The 24,080-nt window shown below is 44.9% G+C and overlaps 1 protein-coding gene across 3 annotated transcripts in view; it reads right to left on the bottom strand.

The window, feature by feature from the left end:
* rsph3 (radial spoke head 3) overlaps window positions 1-24,080 on the bottom strand; it is a 194,107-nt gene that overhangs the window by 39,391 nt on the left and 130,636 nt on the right. For all 3 annotated transcript variants that reach the window (XM_068044769.1, XM_068044767.1, XM_068044768.1), the window contains one exon: window positions 10,419-10,581. In XM_068044769.1, coding sequence (XP_067900870.1) covers window positions 10,419-10,581 — 163 coding nt within the window. The remainder of the gene's footprint in view (window positions 1-10,418; window positions 10,582-24,080) is intronic.

Raw genomic sequence — 24,080 nt, forward strand, 5'->3', positions numbered from 1 at the left:
GAATTTAGATTGGGGGCGGCTGTTTGAGGGTAAATCAACATCTGACATGTGGGAGTCTTTCAAACGTCAGCTGATTAGAATCCAGGACCAGCATGTTCCTGTGAGGAAGAAAGACCAGTTTGGCAAGTTTCGGGAAGCTTGGATAACACGAGATGTTGTGAGCCTAGTCAAAAAGAAAAAGGAAGCATTTGTAAGGGCTGGAAGGCTTGGAACAGATGAAGCACTTGAGGAATATAAAGACAGTAGGAAGGAACTTAAGCAAGGAGGGCTAAAAGGGGTCATGAAAAGTCATTGGCAAACAGGATTAAGGAAAATCCCAAGGCTTTTTATATACATATAAAGAGCAAGAGGGTAACCAGGGAAAGGGTTGGCCCACTCAAGGACAGAGAAGGGAATCTATGTGTGGAGTCAGAGGAAATGGGCGAGGTGCTAAATGAGTACTTTGCATCAGTATTCACCAAAGAGAAGGACTTGGTGGATGATGAGCCGAGGGAAGGGAGTGCAGATAGTTTCAGTCATCTCATTATCAAAAAGGAGGTGTTGGGTGTCTTGCAAAGCATTAAGGTAGATAAGTCCCCAGGGCCTGATGGGATCTACCCTAGAATACTGAGGGAGGCAAGGGAAGAAATTGCTGGGGCCTTGACAAAAATCTTTGCATCCTCATTGGCTACAGGTGAGGTCCCAGAGGACTGGAGAGTAGCCAATGTTGTGCCTTTGTTTAAGAAGGGTGGCAAGGATAATCCAGGAAATTATAGGCCGGTGAGCCTTACGTCAGTGGTAGGGAAACTATTAGAGAGGATTATTCGGGACAGGATTTACTCCCATTTGGAAAGAAACAAACTTATTAGCGAGAGACAGCATGGTTTTGTGAAGGGGAGGTCGTGTCTTACTAATTTGATTGAGTTTTTTGAGGAAGTGACTAAGATGATTGATGAAGGAAGGGCAGTGGACGTTATCTAAATGGACTTTAGTAAAGCCTTTGACAAGGTCCCGCATGGCAGACTGGTACAAAAGGTGAAGTCACACGGGATCAGAGGTGAGCTGGCAAGATGGATACAGAACTGGCTCGGTCATAGAAGACAGAGGGTATCACAGTGGCGCAAGGGCGGCGCAGTGGTTAGCACCGCAGCCTCACAGCTCCAGCGACCCGGGTTCAATTCTGGGTACTGCCTGTGTGGAGTTTGCAAGTTCTCCCTGTGTCTGCGTGGGTTTCCTCTGGATGCTCCGGTTTCCTCCCACATGCCAAAGACTTGCAGGTTGATAGGTTAATTGGCCATTATAAATTGCCCCTAGTCCAAGTAGGTAGTAGGGAAATATAGGGACAGGTGGGGATGTGGTAGGAATATGGAATTAGTGCAGGGTTCGTATAAATGGGTGGTTGATGGTCGGCACAGACTCGGTGGGCCGAAGGGCCTGTTTCAGTGCTGTATCTCTAAACTAAACTAAAAAAAAAAAATCAGTGGATGGGTGTTTTTCTGAATGGAGGGATGTGACTTGTGGTGTTCCGCAGGGATCAGTGCTGGGACCTTTGCTGTTTGTAGTATATATAAATGATTTGGAGGAAAATGTAGCTGGTCTGATTAGTAAGTTTGCAGATGACACTAAGGTTGGTGGAGTTGCGGATAATGATGAGGATTGTCAGAGGATACAGCAGGATATAGATCGGTTGGAGACTTGGGCGGAGAAATGGCAGATGGAGTTTAATCCGGACAAATGTGAGGTAATGCATTTTGGAAGGTCTAATGCAGGTAGGACGTATATAGTAAATGGCAGAACCCTTAGGAGTATTGACAGGCAGAGTGATCTGGGCGTACAGGTCCACAGGTCACTGAAAGTGGCAACGCAGGTGGATAAGATAGTCAAGAAGGCATACGGCATGCTTGCCTTCATCGGTCGGGGCATAGAGTATAAAAATTGGCAAGTCATGTTGCAGCTGTACAGAACCTTAGTTAGGCCACACTTAGAATATTGCGTGCAATTCTGGTCGCCACACTACCAGAAGGACGTGGAGGCTTTGGAGAGGGTACAGAGGAGGTTTACCAGGATGTTGCCTGGTCTGGAGGGCATTAACTATGAGGAGAGGTTGGAAAAACTCAGATTGTTTTCACTGGAACAACGGAGGTGGAGGGGCGACATGATAGAGGTTTACAAAGTTATGAGCGGCATGGACAGAGTGGATAGTCAGAAGCTTTTTCCCAGGGTGGAAGAGCCAGTTACTGGGGGACATAGGTTTAAGGTGCGAGGGGCAAAGTTTAGAGGGGATTTGCGAGGCAAGTTTTTTTACAGAGGGTGGTGAGTGCCTGGAACTTGCTGCCAGGGGAGGTGGTGGAAGCAGATACGATAGCGACGTTTAAGAGACATCTTGACAAATATATGAATAGGAAGGGAATAGAGGGATATGGGCCCCGGAAGTGCAGATGGTGTTAGTTTAGGCAGGCATCAAGATCGGTGCAGGCTTGGAGGGCCGAATGGCCTGTTCCTGTGCTGTACTGTTCTTTGTTCTTTGTATTGTCAGGGGGAAAGATACTGTTCTCTGCAGCTGTGACCAGGAGCTCCGAATATTGTGTTGCCCTACTTGGTGCCAGGATTAAGGACATCTACCCATGGCTGGGGATGAACTTGGAGTGGCAGAGGGAGGATCCAATTGTTGTGGTCCATTTAGGAACCAATTACATAGCTAGAACTAGAAATGATGTTCTGCTGAGAGAGTTTGAGGAGTTAGGGTCTAAATGAAAACAAAGTAATTCATGACAACGCTACTTCATCGGACACGTCATCAGGATGCGCCGCGGTGCGCACATGCGCAGACTGTCTCATGCCCCCTGCGCATGCGCTGCGGTCCGAATGACCTGATCCGCATAGCGCATGCGCAGATGACACTGTACGCGCATGCGCACACAGTCTCCTCATCTCTGCGCATGCGATGCGGTCCGACCTGCGAGGATCGTTGTGCGCATGCGCAGATGACGTCATCGCGTGATCTCGTCTTCCTCGCCGATGCGCCAGTTTGGCCTGTGCGCATGCGTCAAAGCTTCGGCGCGACTTTTTGAAAGTGGAAGGAGGGGAGGTTTCGTCGGGCATTTTCTCGCATTTTATCTGAATTATTTATTCGTTTTGGAGACTTGCTTCATTTTTATTTGACACAGGAGATTGTTCCAAGGTAAGTTGCTCTGCCTTTGTGAGTTGCTCTGAAAACATTTCCATTGTCTGGGCCACCGCCTGTTCTCCAGTCCCTGTTGTGAGTTGTTCTGAAAACATTTCCATTGTCTGGGCCACCGCATGTTCTCCAGCCCCTGTTGTGAGTTGCTCTGAAAACATTTCCATTGTCTGGGCCACTGCATGTTCTCCAGTCCCTGTTGTGAGTTGCTCTGAAAACATTTCCATTGTCTGAGCCACCGCATGTAGCAGGATGAAGGCACAGTGACTGTGATTTCTGGCGCCAAACAGTACACACTGCAGATACATGATGGCCAGGCTACCTGCAGCTGCATCTTCTCCATTCAGCCTTTGTTGCACTGCAAACATGCTGTTGTTGTGCAGAGGCATCTGGGTCTGCCTCTGGACAGGCTCGCCCCCAATTGTCGCTGGCGTGCATCTCAGACACCAACGACGACAGGCATGGCTGCTGCCATTGTGATTACAGAGGAACAGCCAAGGCCCCTCAGCCACAATGAAAAATACCGCTTGCTTTCAGATCAATTGTACCAGCTACAACAGGCCGTTCTGCAGAGTGGAACGGCAGCATTCATGAGGAGATTGGACTGGCTGCGGCAACAGACTCTCTGCTGGCAGCAAGGACTGGCTGATGAGATGGAGCCATTTACTATGCCCAACAATTGCCCGGAAGCACCTTCGGATGGAGGTGGCCACGTGCTGGACATCAGTCACGTGTCACAAACCCTGGATCCTGAGCGTCTCACCCCCTGGCCTAATGATCTGATGGACCATACATATGCCTGCCTGTTCAAATCTCCACTTCCCCTACCTGCGGTACCCTCTTCTTGCTGCTCAGTTACACAGTCACCTGCTCCTACACCCATCAGGGCAGTGCACATGGACACACAGTTACCTGCTCCTACACCCATCAGGGCAGTGCTCATGGGCACACAGTTACCTGCTCCTACACCCATCAGGGCAGTGCACTTGGACACACAGTTACCTGCTCCTACACCCATCAGGGCAGTGCTCATGGGCACACAGTTACCTGCTCCTACACCCATCAGGGCAGTGCTCATGGACACACAGCCACCTGTTTCCCCATCCGACGTTGAAACAACCATGCAGAGCCTTGTGAGACTCCGCAATTGCCAGTTGCTGCCTGTCAAGCAGAGAGGGCGTCCAAAGGGGTCAAGCACTTGGGGAACATTCAGCAAGAAGAGACTGAGCACTAAAAGAAACAAGCATGCCGTGTCCAGTGGTAGCAGAAATGTGAATGCTCTTGCTGTGAACACAACTGGTGATAGTAGTAGGCAGGATTAAATGGGAATGGATGGAAAGACGCACGAGTAACATAACCACTGGCAGGGAACTGCTGGGCTAAATTGCCAGCTTTATGTTCATAGCCCAAAAGAAATGTGTTTCTTTTCCAGCACCCTCACATCATTCATGTTTTCCCTGAGAGCAGCATTGAACCATCACGAGATAGGGGCAGTAACATCATCCTGCCTCCTGCAGCTGAGGTGGGTACTAAGTGATTCATTGGCGGTGTTATCAGGACATGCCTTTACCGCAGAACACAAAGCATGCTCAACAGTAATTTCATTGGAGGGAGGGAAGCTCTGACACTGATGTTCTTTCCTTATTTTCTTTCATGTAAAACGTGCCCTTGAGAAAACAATCCTTGAGACTTAAGGACGGCATTCAAGCAAAGGAGGCAGTGCGGGAGAGGACGCAAGGATGTGCTGATTCCTGCATCTGAGGTGGATAATAAGTGCTTCATTGGCGACGTTATCAATTGGTGCCTTCACTGCAGAACTTAAAAAGGTGCGCACAACAGTAATTTCAGTGGATGGAGGGAGGCAAGCTCTGACTCTGATTTGCTTTATTTCTTTTCATGTAAAACATGCCGTCGAGAAAACAATCCTTGAGACTTAAGGTCAGCATTCAAGCAACGAAGGCAACTAGATCATGCTGCGGAGCTCATCACGATGTGGAAAGGAACATTGCATTTTTGGATGAATTGGGAATGCACATTGGGATGCGCTTGGGGAACATTCACCAAGAATAGACTGAGCTCAGACTCTTGTGACTTTGCCTTCTTCACATGGACAATACAGTAGTGGAATAGAGAGCCAAGCGTTTATTCACCACAAGGCTCTCCAGGAACAATCTCTTTAGCTGTGCATAGCAGAGACTCGGCCTGTCTGTCTAACGGGAATGCTGGACACAACACTCATGTATCCATGCACAGCAGTTCCTTGGATACTTAATGAACTTAATAAAACTTTTCAATAATTAAACCCAGAATTGTTGAGGTTTTGTTTTGCATGCTATTTCCCCGACTTTGCAACTGCACTTCAGATATTCAACTATGGTGGGGGGGTAGAGGGAGGGGTGGGTGTAGAGGGGGAGGGGTGGGGAGAGCGGGGAGGGGTGGGGAGAGGGAGCATGCAAAATGCAGGGACCAAACTGTTGCAATGCCTGAAGTACTGTGGAGAAGTAGAGAAAGCAACTGGGTAGGGGAGAAAGCAACTGGATTGGGCATCCGCAGCTGGAGGGAACGACTGAATGGAGAGGGCCGGAAGCGAGAGGCCGTAGAGAGCCGCGGGGAGCGAGTGTGCGAAGACCTTGGTGTCACTGGGTCCAGGGACTGGCCAGTAAGTCTTTTGCTGTTGTGTTTACGGCGCATGCACAGAAAAAGGCGCTCCTCTTCCGTTCCGCTGCTCCCCCCCCACTCTCTCCCCTTCCTCCCTCTCCCCCAGCTCTCTCCCTCCCCCCTTCCTTACCCCTCCCTCTCCCTCTTTCTCTCTCCCTCCCCCCTTCCTTACCCCTCCCTCTCCCTCTTTCTCTCTCCCTCCCCACTTCCTTACCCCTCCCTCTCCCTCTTTCTCCCCCTTCCTTACCCCTCTTTCTCCCCCTCTCCCTCTTTCTCTCCCTTCCCTCTTTCTCCCCCCCTCCCTCTTTCTCCTCCCTCTCCCTTCCCCCCCCCTCGCCCCCCGGCACCGCTACCGCTGCTCTCCCCGGCCCGCGCGCTGATTTCCCCGGCCCTCGCGCTGATCTCCCCGGCCCCCGCGCTGATCTCCCCGGCCCCCGCGCTGCTGTCCCCGGCCCCCGCGCTGCTCTCCCCGGCCCCCGCGCTGCTGTGCCTGGCCCCCGCGCTGATTTCCCCGGCCCTCGCGCTGCTCTCCCCGGCCCTCGCGCTGCTCTCCCCGGCCCCCGCGCTGCTCTCCCCGGCCCCCGCGCTGATCTCCCCGGCCCCCGCGCTGATCTCCCCGGCCCCCGCGCTGATCTCCCCGGCCCCCGCGCTGATCTCCGCGGCCCCCGCGCTGATCTCCCCGGCCCCCGCGCTGCTTTCCCCGGCCCCCGCGCTGATCTCCCCGGCCCCCGCGCTGATCTCCCCCCCCCCCCCCCCCGCGCTGATCTCCCCGGCCCCCGCGCTGATCTCCCCGGCCCCCGCGCTTATCTCCCCCCCCCCCCCCCCCCGCCCGCGCTGATCTCCCCCCCCCCCACCCCCCGCGCTGATCTCCCCGCCCCCCGCGCTGCTTTCCCCGGCCCGCTCCACTCTCTCACTCCGGCCATTGAATTCTGCCACGTGTTTGTCAGGTTTCATCTCTGTGATTCTTTGAGCAGCGCCATCTTTAGTCCTGGCAGCTGCGACAGTCGCAAGCTGTGACGTTTTCGTGGCACATGCTGTATTTGCGCATGTGCCAAAACAGCGCCACCTACCGATCGCGTTGTCAACAATTGCGGTCAAATGAAAATGCAGAACAAAGGTAATCATCTCTGGATTGTTACCTGAGCCATGTGCCAATTAGCAAACAGTCAAGGAGATGAGAGAATTAAATGTGTGGCTCAAAGAGTGGGATGGAAAGAAGGGGTTTTGATTCATAGTAGTACTGAGCACTAGTACTCAGGAAAGGAGAGCACTATTCCATTGGGATGGGCTGTACTTAAACCAGGCTGGGACCAATGTCCTGGACCATCGTATAACTAGGGCTATGGATAGGGCTTTAAACTAACAGGGGTTGGGGAGGGGGGTTTGGGTGAAGGGAAATTTAGAAATCCAAAAAGAAATGTTGAGGTAATGGAACAGTTTAGCGATGTGGGTAAAGACAAGCAAAGTAGGACAGGAAAGGACAGAGTGTTTAACAGTAATTGTGCAGTGTGTAAGGTCCATACAGGGAATAGAAGAAAAAAATGAAATTGAAGGGTTTTTAAAAATCTGAATGCATGAAGCATCCACAAGGAAGATGAACTAATGGCGCAAATAGAAATAAATAGTTTAGGTCTGATTGCCATTGCAGAGATATGGTTACAAGGTGACTAAAGTTGGGAAATATTCCAGGGGTACACAATATTTTGAAAAGACAGACAGAATGGCAGAGGAGGAGGGGTAGCCCTGATAGTAAAGGATGACATCAGGGCATTAGTGAGAAAAAGGACCTTGGCTCAGAAGATCAGGAAGTAGAATCAGTGTGGGTGGAGTTTAAGAATAGCAAGAACCAGAGAACACTGGTGGGAATAGTTTATAGGCCCCCTAACAGTAGTTATACTGCTATATAGAGCATTAAACAAGAAATTATTGGGGCTTGTAACAAAGGATATGTAATAATTTAATCTTCATTTAGAGTGGACCAATCAAATTGGCAAGGATGGTCTAGAAAATGAGTGTGTGGAATGTTTGTGACCGTTCCCTGGACCAATACATTGTGGAGCCAACTGGCGATAAAGCTATTTTAGATCTAGTATTGTGTAATGAGACAAGGTTAATTAGTAATCTCATAGTAAAAGATCTGCTGGGAAAGAGTGATCATAATACAATTGGATTCCAAGTTGGAAAGCAACATACTCCAATCACAAACAAGAATCTTAAACTTAAACAAAGTCAATTACATAGGTATGAGGAGAGTGCTGACTGAGGTTGATTGGGTAAGTAGACTATAAGGTGTGACAGTAAATAAACAGTGGCAAACAGTGTTCAACAAAATATATTTAATTGAAAACTAAAAATTCAGCAAGAAAGATCCATCCTTGGCTACTCAGGAAGTTAAGGAGAGTATTAGATTAAAAGAAGAGGCTTATAATTTTGCAAAGAATAGTAGCAAATCTGAGGATTAGGATTGTTTTAGAAACCAGCAAAGGGCCACCAAAAAGTTGAGAAAAACTAGAGTAAACTAGCTAAGAATATTAAAATATTAAAATAAATGGCAAGAGCTTTTACAAGTATATAAAAAGGAAGCGAGTAGCTAAAGTAAACGTTAGTCCCTTAGAAGCAGAGAGGAGAAATTATTATGGAGATGGCATAGACATTAAACAAATATTGTCTGTCTTCACAATAGGAAACACAAGTTACATATCAGATACAAGGTAACCTAGGGGCTAAAAAGAGTGAGAAAATTAAGGTAATGAATATTAGTAGGGAAAAGTATTGGAGAAACTTAAGGGACTTACATCTCAGAGCTCTAAAAGAGATAACTGCAGAGATAGTGGATGTGCTGGCTGAGTTTCCAAAATTCCCTGGATTCTAGAACGGTTCCAGCAGATTGGAAGATAATAGATTCCAGCACTTTCCTGATGACTGATGTCCAGCTAACTGGCCTGTAGTTCCCTGTTTTCTCTTTCCCTGCAATCTTGAATACTGGAATCACTAAGGAGGCCTTAACAATGCACTTAGAAAATCATAGTATAATGAGGCAAAGTCAATATGGATTCATAAAAGGAAAAATCATGTTTGACAAATTTATTAGAGCTTTTTGAGGATGTAGCCAGTAGATGTAGTATACTTTGATTTCCAAAAGGCATTTGATAAGGTGCCACACAAGTTGAATAGGCAAGATAACAGCTAATGGAACTGGGGGTAATATATTAGCATGTACAGAGGATTGGTTAACAGATAGGAAGCAAAGGGTAGGCATAAATGGGGCATTTTCAAGTTGGCAGACTGTGACTAGTGGAGTGCCAAAGGATCAGTGCTGGGGCCTCAGCTATTTACTATCTATATTAATGAATTAGACAAAGAGACAGTGGGTAATATATGTAAATTTGACGATACAAAGGTAGGTGGAAATGCAAGCTATGAGGAGGACACAGGCTGCAAAAAGATATGGACAGGTTAAATGAGTAGGTAACAATGTGGCAGATGGAGTATAATGTGGGCAAGTGTGAGGTTATTCACTTTGGTCGCAAGAATAAAAGAGCAGAATATTTTTTAACAAGTGTGAAACTTGTAAATTTTGATTTTCAGAGAGACTTGGGTGTACTCATCACAAGGAACACAGAAAGTCAGCATGCAGGTTCAGCAAGCAATTAGGAAGGCAAATGGCATGTTAGTCTTTATTGCAACAGGATTGGAGTACAAAGATAAAGAAGTCTTCCTACAATTGTACTGGACTTTTGTGAGACTACACCAACAATACTATGTGCAGTTTTGGTCTCCATATTTAAGGAAGGATATACTTGCATTGGAGGCGGTACAGCAAAGGTTCATTAAATTGGTCCCAATTGGCAACTCTAATTCCTGTTCTATCCTTGTCTTTTTCCATAACTATGTTAAAACTGACTGAATTATGATCACTGCCACCAAAATGCTCTCCCACTGTCACTCCTTCCACCTGCCCAGTTTCATTTCCTAAAATGGTGTCTAAAACTGCACCCTGTTTTGTTAGCTTTGTTACATACTGCCCAAAAGAGTTCTCCTGAATGCACCTGAAGAATTCTGCTCCCTCAATTCCTTTCACACTAAAACTATCCCAGTTAATATTGGGATTGGAAGTGTTTCTTCCAGGCATAGAAAGAAGTGGAATTGAGAGAGGAATGTCGGAGGACAGTAATACAAGCAATTAGAAATGGCCTTATGTGATTGACACAATGGGAGTTATGTGAGATGGTGAGGTTCGGGAGGGTGGCTGTGAATATAGATAGGGAAACAGATTTAGGGAAGATAAGAGGCCAATGAACTCAGGAGAGTCAGCACAATGAGTTGAGACAGAGGTTGAAATCGCCAAGGCTAAAAGTCACTCAGTGCAGAGGCTGAATGAGGAAAGCAGTGAACATGGAGAAACTTGGTGCGGCACTTGGGTACGAGGATTTTAAATGAAAGGTGAGAGGTGGAATAAGGCGAGATGCTTAAAAGGAAGAGAAGATGCCAGAGGGGACAGACCAAAGGGATAAACCAAAGCAAATCCCTTAATTAGAAAAACAAATTTTAGCAACTTTTTATTGCAATGATTGTGTAGCTATAAAATATACTAAAGGCAAACCTCTCTCCACAGGGTCATAGAAGTAGCCATTATCCCGAAGAGTACTGAAGACTGTAGGAATTAGATCAGCTAAATAATTTTGGGCAAATGCACGGGCTGCAATCTTATCTGAAGTCTCCTTTTCCTTCTTTAGCACTTCCTGCTGTTGCGCCATGCGACGTTTCTGTAAAATACCACAGGGCTTCAATATTAAATAGTGAAACTGAAATATTGTACTTGCCGATAACTGACAAATGTCAGTTATTTCTATAAATTCATAACCATTTAAAGAATTTCAGTGGAGTAACAGTGGCAGCAAGGTGCAACTCAAAGTACAGGAGCGCACAGATTTACCACGCCATTAGGAGAAACGCAAGCAACGGTCACTAGCTGAAAGCAAGAAAAGTAAAGCCAGTGCAGCAGGACCACTTTCACATAATTCTCAGCATCAATTTACAGACTCGTTGGTTGGCAACACGATACTTGCCTCATCCACTCCATCAGATGAAATATACTACATAGGAGATAGTTCCAGGCTGCAGCTACGAGCATCAGGTTTTTGCCCCTGCTATAGCACTGAAATGGCCCTGATCAAATTCACAAATGACATCCTCTGTGACTGTGACCAAGGTGCACTACCCCTGCTGGCCCTTCTTGACTTCTCTGCTGCCTCTGACAGTTACCTTCCTCCAATGCCTCTTTTCCTGCCCAGCTGAGAGGGACTGTTCTTACTTGGTTCCACTCTTACCTAGCCAATCATAAGCAGAGTACCTCCAGCGATAGTTTCTCCACTTGTTCCCACACCACTACCTTGAGTCTGCCAGGAATCTTTACTTGGTTCCCTCCATTTCCTTTTGTGCGTGCAACATGGCATCAGGTTTGACACGTACATAAATATGCTGCTCTACCTCTCCATGAACTGTCTCGATCTCTCCACAACCACTGTGTTGCTTCTTCGTTTGTACAACACCCAGTCCTGGATGAGCCAGAATTTCTTCCAGTTAAAAATTGGGAAGACCAAAGCCATTGTCTTTGGCTCTCACCACAAATTCTCTATCTTTGCCACTAATTTCACCCTACTTCCTGGTTATACCTCAGGTTGAAGTCAACTGTTCATAATTTTGGCATCCTACTTAATCCTGAACGGACTTTGACCCCACATCCTCTCCAGCTCAAAGACCGGCTATTTTCACCTTTGCAACATTGCCCAATCTCTGTCCCTACCGCAATGCTCTGCTGACGAATGTCCCAACCTGAATCCTCCATCAACTTTAACTCAGCCAAAATTCTGCTGTCTACATCCTAACCTGCACCAAGTCCTGATCATCCATCACCTACGCTCGTTAATCTACACTGGCTCCTGGTCCCCCAGTGATTCCATCCTTGTTTAAATCCCTTCATGGTCTTGTAATTTGCTCCAGCCCGACAACCCTCTCAGAAATCTGTAGATCCAATTCAGGTGTTTGTGCATCTACTCACTTTGCCCCATTATTGGCAGCTGTGCCTTCAGTTGTCTAGATACTAAAAACTCTACAATTTCTTCCCTAAACGTCTCCAAATTTCAGTCCTCATTTAAAGCTATCCTTGAAGCAGTTTCTTTGATCAAGCTTTTAGTTACTCCTCCTAATATCTCTTCCCTTGGCTTGTTATTTCTTCAATTCTGCTTCTCAGAAGTCCTTGTGATGTTTTTCTATGTTAAAGCAGTGAATAACGACAGGCTGTTATTTTTATTTATTGAAGTAATAGAACCATTACAAAACAAGAAGTGAAGGGAGGAAAAGGGAGAGGAAAAAATTCCCTCAGGAATACAGGAGATACCCGTGTATGCCATTAAAAAAGGTAGATGGTTAAAATGTATAATTTATGATTAGATTTTTGATATTTTTCACAATGAGAAGTACAAGGAAAGATATAGGTCATCTCACCTATTTTAATAAACATAGTTACAATGCAGGCCCTTTCCCAATAATTTAACTTGTAGGACATTGGAACATAGGAGCAGGAGTAGACCATTCAGCCCATTGAGCCTGCTCTGCCATTAAATTAGATCATGGATGATCAAGTACCTCAACGCTACTTTCCTGTACTATCCCCATATCCCTTGATGTCATTAGTATTCAGATATCTATCGATTTCTGTCTTGGAACATGCTCAATGATTGTAATTCTCTACCATTAAAGAGCTATGAAAGCTCAAAGATTCACCACCCTCTAAGTGAAGAAATTCCTCCTCATCTCAGTCTTAACTGGCCTACCCCTTATGCTGAGACTATATCCCCTGGTCTAGACTCACCAGCCAGGGGAAATATCCCATCTACATCCACCCTGTCACGCCCTGTAAGAATTTTGTAAGTTTCAATGAGATCACCCCTCGTTCTTCGAAACTCTAGAGAATACCTGCCCAATTTTCTCGCTCTCTCCTCGTAAGACAATCCCACCATCCCAGGGATTAGTCTGGTGAACCTCCATTGCACTCCCTCTATGGCAAGTATATGCTTCCTTAGATGAGGAGACCAAAACTATAAAGAATACTCCAGGTGTGGTCTCGTCAAGGCTGTATACAATTGCAGCAAGACTTTACTTCTGTACTCAACTTCTTGTGATGAAGGCCACCATACCATTTGCCTTCCGAATTGCATGCTGCACCTGCATGCTAGCTTTTAGTGACTCCGGAACAAGGACACCCAGGTCCCTTTGGACATCAACACTTCTCAACCTCTCAGCGTTTAATAGATATTGTTTTTGTTCTACCAAAATGGATAATTTCACACTTATTCACATTATATTCCATCTGCCATGTTTTTGCCCATTCACAGCCTGTCCAAATCCCCTTGCAGTCTCTTTGCATCCTCCTCATAAATTTACATTCCCACCTAGTTTTGTGTCATCAGCAAATTTGGAAATTACATTTGGTCCCCACATCCAAATCATTTATATAGATTGTGAACAGCTGTGGCCCCAGTACTGATCCTTGTGGTACTCCACTAGTAACAGCCTGCCATCCTGAGAAATGACCCATTTATTCCTACTCTGTTTTCTGTCTGTTAACCAGTTCTCAATCCATGCCAGCATATTACCCCAAATCCCATGTGCTCTAATTTTGTTTACTAACCTCCTGTGTGGGACCTTCTCAAAAGACTTCTGAAAATTCAAATATACCACATACACTGGTTCTCCTTTATCTATGCTACAAGTTATCACAGTTTATAATAGATTGTAACACTAATATCAATGTCAAACGAACAGGTCTGTAGTTCCCCGTTTTCTCTCTCCCTCCTTTCTTAAATAGTGGGGTTACTGTTGCTGCTTTCCAGAATTTATAGAATTTTGAAAGATATCCACCAATGCATCCACTATCTCTATAGCCACCTCCTTCAACACTCTGGGATGTGGCTCATCTGGTCCAGGGGATTTGTCAACCTGCAATTCAGTTGGTTTTTTCCAAGTACTCTTTATTAATACCAATTTTTTTCAGTACCTCATTTTCACAAGTCCCTTGGTTCCCTAATATTTCTGGGAGATTTTCTGTATCTTCCTCCGTGAAGACAGAGGAAGTAATTATTTAGTTTATCCACCATTTCCCTATTCTCCATTATAAATTCTTCAGTCTCCGCCTGTAATGGACCCACATTTGTCCTTGCTAATCATTTCCTTTTTACCTACCGAAAGAAGCTTTTACAGTCCGCCTATGTTTCTTGCTAGCTTGCGTTCATATTCTCTTTTCCCTTTCTTTATCAGTTTCTTGGTCATCCTTTACTGTATTCTAAATTGCTCCCAATCCTCAGGCTTACCACTTTTTCTGGCAACCTTATAAGCCATTTCTTTTGATCTAATGCAATCTTTAACTCCTTTTGATAGCACGGTTGACTCATCTTTCCTGTTGGGTGTCTGCGTCTTAGAGGAATGTATATTTGTTATAGACCATGTAATACTTCTTTAAATACTAGACACTGCCAGTCTACTGTCAAATTTTTGTATATTTTCCCAATCCACCTGAGCCAACTTGCCCCTCAGGCCTTCATAGTTTCCTTTGTTCAGATTTAAGACCCTAGATTCAGAATGAACGATATCAATTATGTCTTCACATAAAAGGCAGCATCAACTTATGACCCAAACCTCAGCACTATGGGCTGAATTTTATGGGCCCACCAGAGATAGGCTTGGAGGTGGTGGGCCCATAGATTTGTGACAGGAGGTGGAAGGCACAGAGACCATGTCGCTTTCCCGTCTCAATGCAATTTAGTCAGGTGAGAGATAGGCCGGGAATGGCCTTCCCGCCCAGAGGTCAATTGAGGCCCTTAAGAGGCCTATCAACAGCTACTTAAGGGCCTCTTACTGCCTCCTTCCCCCCCCCCCCCCCAGCCACTGGCATTAAGCCAATGGTAGGGGTGGAGGCCTGCAACATGCAGGGAGGTTGCCCAGTAAAATGAAGTGACTTTGGTGGGGAGGGGCTGTCCTCCGTGGGCAATCTGTGGCCCACGGAGGGCCCCTGCCAGCAAACAATCCAGCTCTGAACCCCCCTCCCCCTGTACTCAACACTCACCCTCTACTATATTTTTCTGTCCCCATTTGTGTATCGTGTGTGCATGTCATATCCATAGGCGTTAACCGTATTAGAGTTTAAGTTTAAGGTTTAATAAGTTTCACTTTTCTCTTTTAAACTGAAGCAAGCCTGTTTGTGCTGATTTCTTTGCCTTATAATTGGAAAGCTGTGACAAGGATTCACAAATGGAAAGCTCAAAACACTGTTTAAAATTAAACCCTGTTACAATAAGACCAGGTTAAGACAGCAAAAGACCCCTAGACACATTTCTCACCTGGTCATAACAGACTAAATTAATAAGTCTCATTTTTGGCAGGTGTGGTTTTCATCACAGCCCCTATTAATAAAGCGCAGGATACTGTATGCTTGATGAACCACACTCTCAATCTGTCCTGCCACCTTCAATAACTTATGCACATATACCCCCAGGTCCCTGTGCTCCTGCCCCCCCTTTAGAATTGTGCACTTTACTTGATATTGCCTCTCCATGTTCTTCCTACCAAAATGAAGAACTTCACATTTCTCTGCACTGAACTCCATTTGCCACCTGTCCGTCCATCCCACCAACCTATCTATGTCCTTTTGAAGTTCTACACTATCCTCCTCACTGTTCACAATGCTTACAAGTTTCGTAACATCTGCAAACTTTGAAATTGTGTCCTGTACACAAAGGTCTAGGTCATTAATATACATCAGGAAAAGCAAGGGTCCCAACACTGAGCCCTGGGGAACTCCACTACAAACCTTCCTCCAGCCCGAAAACAATTAACTCTTTGTTCCCTGTCACTCAGCCAATTCTGTAACTTTGCTCACAAGTCTGTTGTGCGGCACTGTATCAAACGTCTTTTGGAAGTTCATGTACACCACATCAACTGCATTGGCCTCATCAACCCTCTGTTACCTCCTCAAAAAACTCCAGCAAGTGGAACATGATTTTTCCTTAATGAATCCATGCTGGTTTTCTTTAAATAACCCGCATTTGTTCTTGTGATAATTAATTTTGTCTCGCATTATTCTTTCTAGAAGTTTCCCCATTACTGAAGTTAAACTGACTGGCCTGTAGTTGCTGGGCTTATCTTTACACCTTTTTTTGAAAAAGGGTGTAACATTTACTGCAGTCCTCTGGCACCATCCCAGAGTCTAAGGAAGATTGAACAATTATGGACAGTGCCTCCACAATTTCTGCTCTCACTTCCCTCAGTATCCTTGGATGCATCTCATCCAGCACTGGTGCCTTATCCACTTTTAGTACAGCCTAACCAATACCTTCTCATCAATTTTAAACCCTTTTAGTGTCTGAATTACCTCCTCTTTTACCATTACCAAGGAAGAAGATGCAACCCAGGCAAAGACAGAAGCAAAGTATTTATTTAATACCTCAGCTATGCCTTCTGCCTCCATGCCTAAATTCCCTTTTTGGGCCCCAATCGACCAGACTCATCCTTTTACCACCCTTTTACTATTTATATGTCTACAGAAGACTTTGGAATTACCTTTTATATGTTAACTGTCAATTTCTTCTCATACTCTTTGCTTCTCATTGCCTTTTCACTTCCCCTTTGGACCTTCAATATTCAGCCTGGTCCTAAATACTATTTTCTACCTGAAATCTTGTCTTAATTTTTATCTCTTGTCATCTAGGAAACTCTGGCTTTGTTTACCCTACCTTTCCCTTTTGACAGAATATACCTTGACTGTACCCGAATTATCTCTTCTTTGAAGGTAGCCCATTGCTCAGCTATAGTTTTTCTTGCCAATCTTTAGCTCCAATTTATTTGTCCTAGATCCGTTCTTACCCCTCTGATGTTGGCTTATCCCGTTAATTATTCTTACTCTGGATTGAGGCAAGTTGGATCCAATATTTGCTCAGTGGTCGGAAGCAAAGGGTTATGGTCGACAGGTATTTGTGACTGAAAGGCGGTTTCCAGTGGGTTCCACAAGGCTCACTATGGCCCTTGGTACTTGTGGCATTTATCAATGATTTTCACTTGAACACAGGGGTATGATTAAGACGTTTGCAGAGGATATGAAAATTGGTTGATAATGAGGAAGACACCAATGGACTGGTCAGGTGGACAGGAAAATGGCATATAGAATTCAGTCTGGAGAGGTGTGAGGTAATGCATTTGGGGAAGACATACAAGGCAAGGGATTACACAATAAACTGAGAAATGTAAAATGATCAGAGGGACCTTGGAGTGCATGTCCACAGATCGCTGAAGGCAGGATGACAGGTCGATAAGGTGGTCAAGAAGGCATACTGAATACTTTCCTTTAATGGCCGAAGACTAGAGTATAAGAGTAGGGAGGTTCTGATGGAACTGTATAAAATACTAGTTAGACCATAACTAGAGTACTGCATACAGTTCTGGTCACTGCATTACAGAAAGGATGTGATTGCACTAGAGAAGGTACAGAGGAGATTTACGAGGATGTTGCCAGGGATGGAGAAATTTTAGTTATGAGGATAGGCTGATGTTGTTTTCTTTGAAACAGAGGAGGCTGAGGGGAGATTTAATTGAGGTGTATAAAATTGAAGGACCTAGATAGAACAGATCGGAAGAACTTATTTCCATAGCACAGAGCTAAACGAGGGGTCATTTAAAAAAAAAATTGTTCTTAGGATGTGAGCCTCTCTGGCAAGGCCAGCATTTTATTGACCATCCCTCGTTGGGCTTGAGGCGATGGTGAGCTGCCAACAACTGAGTAGCTTGCTCGGTCATTTCAGAGGACAGTTAAGAGTCAAACATATTGTTGTGGGTCGGGTGTCACAGGTAGACCAGACAGGTAAGGATGGTAGACTTCCTCCCTGAGGACATTAGTGAATTAGATGGGTTTTTACGACAATCTGTTAGTTTCATGATAATTATTAATGAGAATAGCATTTTATTCCAGATTTATGAATTAATTGAATTTAAATTCCCCCAGCTGCAGTGATGGGATTTGAACTCATGTCTCCAGAGCATTAGTCCAGGTCTCTGGGTTTCTAGTCCAGTAACATTACAGGCTGAACTACAATTTTGTTCTGTGCAAAACAAAATTATACAGAGGATAAATAAATTGTAGATAAAATCAAAATCCAATGCATCTCATACTTTAAACTGTTTTCTGAGAATATAAACCATTTTAGACTTTTATTATGTTTTTTATCCACCAATGTCCTTTAAAAGAGGTTTATTTGGACATGATCATAGACACTGGGCAATATGAAGTTCCATTTCACCATTGTGACATGGAGTTAACTATTTGAGAATGTCAAGTAAAGATGTGCCAGCATTCACTGTTGTGAGGCATTGATAAAACTATAAAAAAATCGCAGTGATATGGCATGGGAGTGAGACTAACTGGTCTTTGAAAGAGCTGGCGTAGGCTTGATGAGCAGAATAGTCAGAATCATTACGGCACATAAAGGAGTTGTCCAATGAGGCACATTGAGTCATGCCGACACTCTGTACAGCAATCCTATCAGTCCCATTCCCCTGCTCTATTCCCATGGGCTTACTTCTCTCAAGTGCCCATCAAATTTCCTTTTGAATTAATTAATCGTCTTCGCTTGCACCAGCCTCGTAGACACCGAGTTCCAGATCATTACTACTTGCTGTGACAAGAATTTCTTCCTTACATCCCCCTGCATCTCTTGCCCAAAACAGAATCTTGGGGAAAAACAACCACTTACCACGACTCATTGTTTTCTGTCCTGAAGCAAATTTTTTTATCCAAGCTGACACTATCCCTCCTATTTCATGAGCTTCAATTTTATTAACCAGTCTTTTATGTGGTACTTTGTCAAGCGTTTTCTTAAAATCCATTTAGACAACATCCATTGCATTCCCATCATCAACCTTCTCCGGTTACTTCATCAAAAAATGCAATTAGTCAAGCAGGATCTGCCTTTCACAAATCCGTACTGGCTTTCCATAATTAATTCAAACCTCTCCAAGTGCCTGTTGATTTTTTTTCCCCCCTGATTGTTTCTAAAACCATACCCATCACTGATGTTAAACTGACCAGCCTGTAGTTAATAGGAATGTCATTATACCCTTTCTTGAATAAGGGTGGCATATGTGCCACTCTCCAATCCTCTGACACTTCCCCCATATGAAGGGAAGATTGGGAAATTATGTCAAGCCCTTCCGCTATCTCCATTCTTACTTCCTTTAGTGACCTGGGATACAAGCCATCCGGACCAGGTGACTTATCCAGACTAAGCATAGCCAGCCTTTCCAGTACATCTTGCCTATTAATTTTCACCCCATGCATTACCTCTACCATTTCCACTTCGACCGATTATTTTGGCAGCATCCTCTTCCAAAAACACCAATACAAAGTACTCTAAGCATATATCACCCTCTTTGTCCTCAATAGAGCCCACCCTGCCTCTTACTACCCACTTACCATTTATATGCCGATAATAGGAAACTCAAAAATCTTCAATGTTAACTGCCATTCTATTCTCCCAGTCTCAATTTCCTCTTCACTTCCTCTCTCAACTTATTGTATTTGGCCTGCTTGAAGAATTCACCTGATAAGCATCATACACCCTTTCATATTTTCTATCTCCCTCATCATCCAAGGAGCCCTGGCTTTGGTTCCCTTAACTTTCATCCTTCTTGGAATGCACCTAGCCTCAACTTGAAACATTTCCTTCTTAAAAGATCACCCATTGTTGCACTACTGTTTTTCCTGTCAATCTTTTTACCCTAGATCCCCTCTCATCCCATTGAAGTTCACCCTCTTCCAATTTAGAAGTTCTACTTTAGATTGTTCCTTGCTCTTCCCCATTGATAATCTAAACCCTATGATATGATGATCACTCTTATCTAAGTGTTTCTCCCACAGACACTCAGTCCAACTCATTCCCCAGCACCAGATCCAGCCATGACTCTTTCCTAGTTGGACCAAGAACATATTAGTCAAGAAAGCTCTCCTGCACACATTTGAGAAATTCCTCCCCTCTTACCCTTTATTCCTTCATTATTCCAATCTACATTTGGGAATTGAAGTTCCCCAATATCACCATGCTCTGATTTTTCCCTGCAGATTTGCTCCTCTACATCTCACTATTTTGAGGCCTATAGAATACCCCTAGTAGCATGATCATACCCTGTTTGCTTCTCAACTATAATCTAATGAGAAGCGGCCTGCCCGCCCGAGGCCAATCAAGGCCCTTAAGTGGCCACTTAAGGGCCCTCGCCCGACTCCACGGGTATTTTACCCGTGGCAAGTGGGTATGCTGGGGACGTGAAAGGCCGCCCAGCTATAGCTGCTGGCCTTTCCGCACCCTGGGGGGGGGGGACCTGGCAATCGGGCACAGGGTGCCCAATTGAGGGCCGCCCCCGCCTCCCAATCCAACCCCGGGATCCAAGACGCCCCCACTCCCCCCAAACGACCACCCTAGCCTCACCAGGGCACGACCGATTCCCCTGGTGAGGCAACCCAAACTTACCTTCAGTCCCGGCTCCTTGGTATCCTCCTCGGTCGGCTGGGCTGCAGTCCCAGCAGTGGCCATCGCTCCCAGTGGCGCTGCTGAGATTGAGCTGCCAGCCCACTGATTGGCCGGCAGCTCACTGAGGCAGGACCTCCTCCCTCAAGCGGGTGGAAGTCCCACCTTGGGCCAATTAAAGCTTGGGGATCTGTAAAATACGGGACGGATCCCCAGGTTGGGCGGAAGCGGGTTCGGCACCGACATTTACGTTGGAGTCCGGCTCCCGTCCACCCAGCGTAAAATTCCGGCCTCTCACTCTTATATGCCTTATTCCTCTTTTCTACTTCTATATGTTGGTGCCCAACTCCCTGCCAATTTTACTTTAAACCTTCCCCAACCAAACTAATGAACCTCCCAGTGAGGTCATTGGTCCCAGCCCTGTTGAGGTGCAACCCGTTCCTTTCGAATAGGTGCTTCCTTCCCCAGAACTGGTCCCAATGTCCCAAGAATCTGAAGCCCCCTCTCCTGTACCACACCTTAAGCCACGCAATATTCCTCTCTATCTTCCTATTTCTAGTTTTACTAAGGCGTGGCAGTGTGAGTAATCCAGTGATTACTACCTTCGAGGTCCTACTTTTTAAACTTTCTCCCTATCTCCTGACTGTAGGACCTTAATACCTGCTCGCTCCTGTCAATGGTACTGACATGAGCCACTACTTCTGACTTACTGCCTTCCCCTGTAGAATATTCTGCACCCTCAGTGATGCCCTTTACTTTGGCACCACAGAGGCAGCAGGACTCTGACAGTAACAGAAACGCCTGACTACACTCCTTCAAGGTGTCGTTACTCCCAGTAGTCTCCTATGCTGAGTACTGGTTTGAGTGTGACACACACCCCAAAGAATCCTACACCTTCTGCCTCTTCCCACTCTTTGCATAGCCATTCATCTGTTATCTGGAACTCACTGTCAGTGGGGTGACCACCTCCTGGATGTACAATCCAGGAAATTCATCCTCCCTGATGTTCTGCAGTGACTCCAGCTGCCCCTCAAGCTTGGAAACAGAGCTCAAGCAGCTGGAGACACTTCCTACTCAGGTGGTTCCTGATGATACATGAGTCCTGAAGTTCCCAAATGGCGCAGAAATTGTAAGCAATGGGTCTCAGCTGCCCATCCATGTCTAAGAAAAAGATCTCTATTTCCTCTTTTATTATCTAGTTAATACCTTGGATAAACTATTAATTTTAATTAATGCCTCCAGACCTGTTCTATGCTAATACTCTCAATACCAATTCCCTTACTGTTATACATAGCCAGATTGAAATTTTATTGACTAACTAGTTAAGCTATAAATTCAATACAGTAATTTATAATTTCCCAGTCCTAGTTTAAACCACTGTCCTATTTTTTGAAAAAAAATCTTAATACTCACCAACTAATCATGTACCTGCAGTCCTCTGACATCACTTTGCTTTTTTGGAAATACACAGTTCAGGACTATGCTGTTCCCCCACTCTCCCTCTTTAATCCTCTGCCACCACTGCTGGTGTCTCCAATCAGATCCTGTTTCTATGCTGTACTATTCTATTCTATGATCTCCATAGGGTTTAGTCAGCAAGTAATAATATAAATAGAGGCAAGTTATCTCCCCTTAAAATTAGTGAATTGTTTGTGTATTTGCTTTATCAAGCAGCTATCAAGCCAAAAGGACAAAAGAAAATTTTTTGACACAAAGCAGCCATAGAACCATAGAAAAGTTATGGCAAGAAAGAGGCCATTCAACCCATCGTATCTGCACTGGCTGAAAAAACTAGCTGCCTATTCTAATTCCACCTTCAAGCACCTGGTCCATAGCCTTGCTAGTTGCAGTACTTCAGGTGCAGGTCCAGTTACCTTTTAAATGAGTTGAGGGTTTCTGCCTCCACCACCGATCTGGGCAACGAATGCCAGAAACCCACCACTCTCTTTCCCTAATGTCCCCTCTAATCCTTCTATCAATCACCTTAAATCTGTGCCCTCTGGTAATTGACCTCTCCGCTAGGGGAAACAGGTCCTTGCTCTCAACTCTAGGCCCCTCATAATTGTGTACACCTCAATTAAGTCACCTCTTAGCCTCCTCTGTTTTAAGGAAGACAACCCTAACCTATCCAATCTTTCCTCATAGCTGCAATTTTCCACCCTTGGCAACATGCTTGTAAATCTTCTCTGTACTCCCTCCAGAGCAATTATATCCTTCCTGTAATGTGGTGACCAGAACCATATGCAATACTCCAGTTGTGGCCTAAACAGAGTTTTGTACAGTTCCAGCATTACACCTATGCTTTTGTATTCTATACTGTAGCCAATAAAGGAAAGCATTCCATATGCCGCCTTCACGACTTTATCTACCAGTCTTGCCACATTTGGGGACCTGTGGACATGCCCTCTCTCACTTCTTCTACCCCTCCCAATATTCCATTTATGGTGTATTCCCTTGCTTTGTTTACCCTCCCCAAATGCATTACCTTACACTTCTCCAAACTGAATTCCATTTGCCACTTTTCCGCCCACTCAACTAAACCATTGATATCATTCTGGAGTCTACAGCTATCCTCTTTGCTATTAACTACATGGCCAATTTTTGTGTCATTTGCAAATTTCCCAATCATGCCTCCCACATTTAAGTCCAAATCATTAATATATACCCAACATGGAGCCCTGTGGAACGCCACTGGAAACCGCTTTCCATTCGCAAAAACATTCATCGACCTTTGTTTCCTGTCACTGACTTGCATCTTAATAAAATTCCAGTGCCCTAATCTAGGTACAATTTTACATGGAAAAATTATATAATTTTAAACAGATGAATCTCCATTTCCACCTACCCCCCCACCCCCCACAAACAACTATTAGCTTTCCAAATAGTGAAAGGAATACCCTACACATGACAGAATTAATGAGGAGGTCACAGTAAATGAAAAGAAGGATTATGATAACACATCTATAGTAGACCAGAGTCCAAGCCAACCAGCTAAGTGGTTTGAACAGTCTGTTAAATATGGGTTTGGTAATGAGTCAAATTAATTCCATTCACGTGAGGTTTGCAACTCACCACATGAGCTCGGAAATATTATGAATCATTCCTTAAAAAAAACACTGGTTACATCCCTCTAATTTTCTCCCTTGGTTTAGTGACCCCAAAGTTTGCATATTCTCTTGTAAGGACTATTTTTGCATAAACTAAGGTAAGGTAAGCAATAAAGTTACTCTAGTACAGCAATATAAAATGTCTGTGCAGTATTACTGCATGACTAGTGACTATGACAATTTTCATTTATATAGTGTCAATAATATAAATAACATCTCCAGGCACTTCACAGAAGTGTAATCTGCGCTCCCCCATCATTGAGGAAGGCGACGCTTTGAAGCTTCCTTCTCCAGTTAGTTGTTTAATTGTCCACCACCATTCATGACTGGATCTTGCAGCACTTTGATATGAATCCTTGGTTGCGGGTTTACTTTGCTCATCTATCGCACGCTGCATCTGCTCTTTAGCAAGTCCTGTGTTGTAGCTTCACCAGGTTGGCATCTCATTTTTTGGTTTGCCTGGTGCTAGTCCTGGCATACTCTCTTGCACTCCTAATTGAACCAGGATTGGTCCCCTGGCTTGATGGTAAAGGTAGAATGAGAGATATTTTGGGTCATGAGGTTACAAATTGTAGTTGAATATAATTCTGC

This window comes from Heterodontus francisci, chromosome 13, assembly GCF_036365525.1.
Source record: "Heterodontus francisci isolate sHetFra1 chromosome 13, sHetFra1.hap1, whole genome shotgun sequence".
Taxonomy (NCBI): domain Eukaryota; kingdom Metazoa; phylum Chordata; class Chondrichthyes; order Heterodontiformes; family Heterodontidae; genus Heterodontus; species Heterodontus francisci.